This window comes from Colobus angolensis, unplaced genomic scaffold (genome assembly GCF_000951035.1).
Source record: "Colobus angolensis palliatus isolate OR3802 unplaced genomic scaffold, Cang.pa_1.0 Scaffold248, whole genome shotgun sequence".
NCBI classification, from domain to species: Eukaryota; Metazoa; Chordata; class Mammalia; order Primates; family Cercopithecidae; genus Colobus; species Colobus angolensis.
In genome coordinates, this window is record NW_012115688.1 from 804,141 (window position 1) to 811,120 (window position 6,980).

The 6,980-nt window shown below is 38.4% G+C and overlaps 1 protein-coding gene across 1 annotated transcript in view; it reads left to right on the forward strand.

The window, feature by feature from the left end:
- The window catches only part of ADAMTS18 (ADAM metallopeptidase with thrombospondin type 1 motif, 18), a 160,801-nt gene that overhangs the window by 114,443 nt on the left and 39,378 nt on the right, over positions 1 to 6,980 (forward strand). Inside the window, 1 exon segment of the mRNA XM_011946030.1 lies at positions 4,951 to 5,123. Within this exon segment, the coding sequence (XP_011801420.1) occupies positions 4,951 to 5,123 (173 nt within the window).

Sequence of the window (6,980 nt, forward strand, 5' to 3'; positions counted from 1 at the left end):
TCTCTCTCTGTTCTTATTTCACTCTGTTGCAGTAATGCTGGTTTTTTCTCCCTGTTTGAAGTTATGGATTTCTTTCTTGCTTCAGTTTAAGTATTTGGTTCTATTAATATCACTGAGTGTAGCCATTTTCATTGTCTCATCCAAGAAGCAGTGTGAGGTTTCTGTTTCATATAAAGGTGTTTTTCCCAGAACAGATTTTATTTCATAAATAATGAATGATTCTTGGCTGATTCATAGATTTACCAATTTTTTGTTGACGGCCATCTGGCTCTGGAATGGCCAATGCCAGGCACACAGGGACGTCCTTTGTCCCATGTAAGTGGTAAACAATGTTAACTGATGGAAGCCCTGTTTTTCACTGAGCCCTCCTATGCCTCAGGGACCTTCCCAATATCCTTCTTTAGGCATTTGTTCCCAATCAGGTTAGAACTGACACATGAGTTGAAACCTGCTGCCTAATCCAGTTATTTCACAGATGAGTAACCAAGGAAGGCAGAGGGCCTCGTTCAGGGTAGCAGCTCTTGCTCAAGTCCCCATGCTGGTAATGGCAGAGTCAGATTAAGATCCCATAGTCTTAATCCTTTGACATTTTTCATTTTTTTCTGGTTATTTGTTTATTAAATTATCACCCCATAAGGGAGCCCTAGTGAAATTTCTATAAACTCTCCAAGAAAATTATTAGTCATGTGCTAAGGCGTTCTAGAACTTTCTTAAAACATGAGTCTGTTTGAGAAAGAATTGTCTGCTAACTCTAACGCAACTTAGCATATGGAGTTAGGAGGAAAATCATGGCCCCAGAAGAATAATTGAATCTAACTGGTGGTGTATTTTCCAACCAGTAATTTTGAGGCTCAGCTGGTTATCAGAATCACCAGGTGTGTTTTTAAACATACTGATTTCTGGATCTTCCATATCATATATTATTGAGAAAGTGGGTGGCGGTCCCCAGGAATCTGTATATGTATATAGTTTAACAGAGCTCTCTAAGTGATTCTAATACTCATCCAAGCAACACCATTGTAACTATTTGTAGTCAGGACTTGATAAATGATGCAGAAGCAAAGCTGGTATGTTCTTTATAGCTGTCTAACAGAAGGTCAAAATTATGTGCCTAGGTTTTTGTTTTCTGTTTCTGTATTTTTTTGTGATATTAAAGAACTTCTTACACCAAGACATATCATGATAGATTTTTCTGTTAAGTTAGGCTAACACTCACGTTCAAAGCTGCAAAATAATGTTGCCTCTATTTTTATGGAAATGCCCAAATGCTTGCTAGCAATTACTTTTGATCGCTTTGACCGTATCCCATAATTAAAAATGAAATGTAATAGTATATAAAAATCAGATCACATAATACTCAGCACAGGGTGGGTACTCAATACAAAAGCGTAAGGTATTTATAAATAGTTATAATTTATTCTAACTCTGCCCTAGGTACTGCCCTACGTTCTTTACAAAGGTTAGATCAGTTAATTGTCACAGCTGTTCCTATTTTGCAAATGAGGAGGTGAAATAAAATCACCTAAAATTAAGCTGGGTGGAGGCAGAGAATACTGTATTTAAATCAGGGTCTGGCCAAGTTTGATGGATCATACTTGTAATTCCCGCACTTGCGGAGGCCAAGGCAGGAGGACCGCTTGAGGCCAGGATTTTGAGACCAGCCTGGGCAACACAGACCCTCATCTCGATAAAAATTTCAAAAATTTGCCAGGCATGATGGCACATGTCTGTAGTCCTAACTACTTAGGAGGCAGGATGGCTTGAGTTCAGGAATTTGAGGCTGCAGTGAGCCAAGATTATGCCACTTCACTCCAGCCTGGGTGATAGAGCAAGACTCTGTATCAAAAATTTAAAAAAAAAAAAAAAAAAGAATCTGCCTCATTGTAAAAGGCCAGCTCCCTAAACATTGCACCTTATTCATCTTTCTTTCCATGCCTGGCCCCATGGCCTAAGAACTCAGTTAGATGCAGGCATAGTTAAGTAGGAAAAAAATCCTGGACTGAGTCCACAGGCCTGAGCTTGAGCTCGTCTCTGTTTCTTTCTTGCTGTGTGACCCTCATTCAACAAGTTTTGTGAGCTCCTGTCAGCTGGTTCCCACCTCATCTATGAAAGGAGGACAGTGGCTATATGAATTGTGGTCTTTTCCATGTTACAAGTTCTATAAGTCGATAAAATAACACCTTGCAGTCCTCTTTCCCTTCATTAACTTCATAGGGTCCAAATGAGGTTTGTTCATTAAATCTCAGAAAGTCTTAAACTGAGAAATTAGTTTTAAATACACCTTGTAAAGATGACCAGGAATATTGAGGCTATGATATAGCACTTTAAGATTTTTCTAAGTGCTTTTTAGATAATCATTTAAGAAGTCTTCAGGGATCTGATTTATCACAATGGCTGCTGCATGTTTAAGTAGTTGCTCCAGAGTGTTTTGAAATAGCATAAAAATCTCATCCTGGCAGTGTGACATTTCCCATTTCTGTTGAATCCATTTTAGCATGCAGCTATAGGAGGACTGGATAAATTATGCCGAAGCAATTCCAGGGCTGTTTTAGAGCATACTTGTGCTTCCTAAAAAGACAAGGAATTTTAATCACATAAATTTATTAACCTGGAGCCGCCTTTCATGTTACATGTTGGCATCAAATTTTTATACAAGATGATCCGTAGTTGAGTTTTGGCCTTCAGAGAAAACTCCATAATGGGAGGAATGAAAAGAAACCACAGCTTTGTGCACAGAGTAAGCTGGATACAATGATATGGGTAATTTTCAATGTGGTGGTGCTCTTTTTTCCTTTATTTTGCTTTCTGGTTTTTGCAGATTAGAATCTGCCTACCAAGATCTTAAAGAGCTTGCCTTTACATCATAATTATTTATGTTCTAATGGAATTCCCTACTCTGGAAATCCATTTCCCATTGTGCTTGGCAGGAAAGGAGTAGGCCACCTGCAAAGCTGAAAAGTGATTATGCTGATGAAAACAAGAGAATGTTTTCCCTCTGGGTTCAGAATCAATCAGAAGGAACACACAACAGTCATATTATAATCAAAATATCTCAATGACTGACAGCTGAATTGGGGAGAGCAGCAAATGGTGCTTTCTGTTCCTTCTCCCCAGTGTGCTGACATTCTCTGCAATAGCAGGTGCATGGCAAAGTGTGGGAAGGTAATGAGAGTGTTAGAAAATGGGAGAAAGCTGCAGAGGTAGCTTGGGTCCATGTTTGAACAGCTTTTGATGCCAAAAGATAGGGTGTGTGCATGTAGCACGCAAGCACACATATACAGTAAAAGAACATTTAGGTGTGTTTACAGATTTCCCTAACAGAGGAGCTAATATGATGAGGGTCAAGAAAATCCCTTCAGTTAGAACAGCAGTCTCCAGTTTCATCCAGGTTGCTGTGAATGCCATTATGTCATTACTTTTTTACGGCTTAGTAGTAGTCCATGGTCTATATACACCATATTTTCTTTACTTGTTGATTGATGGGCATTTGGGCTGTCTCCATATTTTTGCAATTGCAAATTGTGGTGTTTCTCAGGAATAGAAAACCAAACATTGTATGTTCTCACTTACATGTGGGAGCTAAGCTATGAGGACACAAAGGCATAAGAATGATACATTGGACTGTGGGGACTCAAGGAGAAAGGGTAGGAGGTGGCAAGGGATAAAAGACTACACATTGGGTACAGGGTACACTGATCGAGTGAGGGGTGCACTAAAATCTCAGAAATGTTTACTAAAGAACTTATTTATGTAACCAAACAACCTATTGAAATAAAAAAATTAGAAATTAAAAAATTGTTCTACCATAAAGACACATGCACATATATGTTCATTGTAGCACTATTCATTATAGCAAAAGCATGGAATCAACCTAAATACACATCAACAGTAGACTGGTAAAGAAAATGTGACACATATACACCATGGAATACTATGCAGCCATAAAAAAGAGTGAAATCATGTCTTTTGCTGTCAGACAGATAGAACTGGAGGTCATTCTCCTAAGCCAACTTAAGGCAGGAACAGAAACCCGAATATCACATATTCTTGTAAGTGGGAGCTAAACATTGAGTACATATGGGCACAAAGAAGAGAACAACAGACATTGAGTTTGGAGGGTTGGAGGAGGTAGAGGATTGAAAAACTATGCATCGGATATTATGCTTATTACCTAGGTGATGAAATAGTCTGTACACCGAACTCCTGTGAGACGCAATTTACCTGTATAACAAACCTTTACATGTACCCCTGAACGTAAAATAAAAGTTTTTAAAAATGTTTTTAATTTAAAAACCAAAGATTATTCTTTCAGGCTGGATGCAGTGGTTCACACCTGTAATCCCCACACTTTGGGAGCCTGAGGGGGGTGGATCACTTGAGTTGAGGAGTTTGAGACTGGCCTGGGCAGCATGGTGAAACCACATCTCAACAAAAAGTACAAAAATTAGCCAGGTGTAGTGGTGCATGCCTCTAGTCCCAGCTACCTGGGAGGCTGAGGTAGGAGGCAGAGCCAGAGAGGTGGGGAGGCAGCAGCGAGCCGAGATCATGCCACTGCATTCCAGCCTGGACAACAGTGTGAGACCCTGTCTCAAAAATAATAAAATAAAAAGTAAATATTATTTCAACAGTGTTTAGGGAAATTGACAGAATGTAAAAATTAGATTGGTGATGGCAAATAAATTTGATTTAGCATGCCAATTTTAATGAGTGAGCCATGGTAAAGAAAAGAACTAGAAAAAAAGATTCCCTGATTGATTAGTTTGTCTAGCCTAGATTCAAGAAGGAAGGTGGTAAATTGTATGCTGTGTACTTCCATTCCTGTAATAGACTGTGCGCATCTGCATACACTGTGGCAACGCTCATCCTGATTGCCTCTCTTTCTATTATTGTATGTGACTAACAGTGAACCCTTTGATTGCTAATGTTAAAGTTCATTAATTTCATTTATAGGCCTCAGTATGGTGGCAAATTCTGTCCAGGTTCTAGCCGTATTTATCAGCTGTGCAACATTAACCCTTGTAATGAAAATAGCTTGGATTTTCGGGCTCAACAGTGCGCAGAATATAACAGCAAACCTTTCCGTGGATGGTTCTACCAGTGGAAACCCTATACAAAAGTGGAAGGTAATGTGGTCTCTATGACGTTCAAATAAGTCTCTATGTGGATAATAATGTGATTGAACAATACAGAAGAAATTGCTGCCTGTATCAAAGAGTTTCCGTGTTTACCTTTCATTCCCCAGACCCATCCTGGCCCAGTGTTTCATTCCATGGGTTTTGTTTATTTTTCCACTATATTTCTTTTTCCCATAAGATACCTCTTGTCTCCCACATCTGTAAACCTAAGGTTTCATATGTTTGGAATGTACTTATGTTTCTCAACTTACCTTTGACATTTTGGCAATTAAGTCTCCCAGGGATCTTAATTGAAATGGGTATGAACTGTCCAGACCAAAAACTCATGAAACCATATATACCCCATAGAGGCACCATACACAGTAACTGACATGTCAGTTAATTACAGGCATGGGAGGGCCTGTTTGTAAAGTGTGTGCATGCATGCAGACACACACACAGAATCATAAATAAAAATTATACTAGGTTCTTGGTACTTACTATACTTAAAGTTATTATGGCTTGTATTTTACTTTTTAAATTAATATTTCTTTATTTTGACTGAATAATAAAACATTAGTTACAGCAGAACAGTTTAATGTAGTTGCTTTTACCTATGTAGAATAAGCTGTCATCATTCTAGTTGTTTCATTACTTCTATCTATTCGATTTATCAAAACGTATTCATGCTGTCTTGAAACAGGATTGTATGCGAATCCCAACTGCCCATGTGTAGCCTGGAAGGAGACTAAGTTTAATGACAATTCATGGGCTGTTCTGTGCAAAAGCTCGACATGAACCTATATTAATCAGTGATCATAAAGAAAGCTTATATAATTACAGGCATCATTATAACAAGTAGAGCCTCCAAATCAAAAGAGAGGATTGTGCAGCTTTGCTCAGTATCAGCCCAGCCATTTCAGGAGCACTGATGTGGTTTTGGGTCATGACTGTTTGTCCATAAAGCATAGATAGAGACAGACATGACAGTTCCAAAGCTGTGTCTTAGGAGGAAGTAATGAGGGACGTATAGAGGTTTACTGAGAAACGAGTTACATTCAAAACTTCAAAGAGCTATTGAATAGGAAGGATGTTCGATTTATTTCAAATTGCTTTAGAGAACAGAATTCAAGGGCTGAGAACATTCTTAGTCATATTATCTCCTCAGAGACACCTTCCGTGACAGCCTGTTAAAATATTCTTCCTTCATGTTGTTCTCTGAACCCTTTACCCCGTTTTCTTCTTCATAGCTCTTCTCAGTGCATGAATGTATTTTTATCTAGTCATTTATTTGTTATCTTCCTCCCCACAAGAATTTAGGTTCCACAAGGACTAAGGCTTTTTCTATCTTGAGCTTGCTTATATCTCCAGCATCTAAGAACATCATTTGGTATATATTTATGTAATGGTTATAACTTTTGAAATGAATGAATAAGTAACTAAATATTAACTGTCCAAAATGAAAATATGCTCCCTCTGTAAGTAATAAGCTCCCCATCACTAGAGGCATTCTACCAGGAACTGAGTGATTTCAAAGGAAGGATGCTATACAGCAGGTCCCAGCAGATGCTGCAGTTGCTTCCAATTCCAAACTTGGAAGATTTCCTTTCTCTTGGTTGTATACTCTTGCGAACCCATGCTTCCTGTCTGTGGTTCTTTCTCCATGACTCTGTTGTCCCTCCTTTTACTTCCTCTTTTATTCTTTGCTTTGGCTTCATGGATATTCCTTGGCCTTTATCACATTCATTTAAATATAGTGTTTATGAAATCGGTCCTGTTATCACCCTTAAATAAATTCTGTGTTGAAGATATAAGGAGAAAGTTAAGCAAATACATTTTGCAATTTAGAAAATGTTTGCTGGTTTC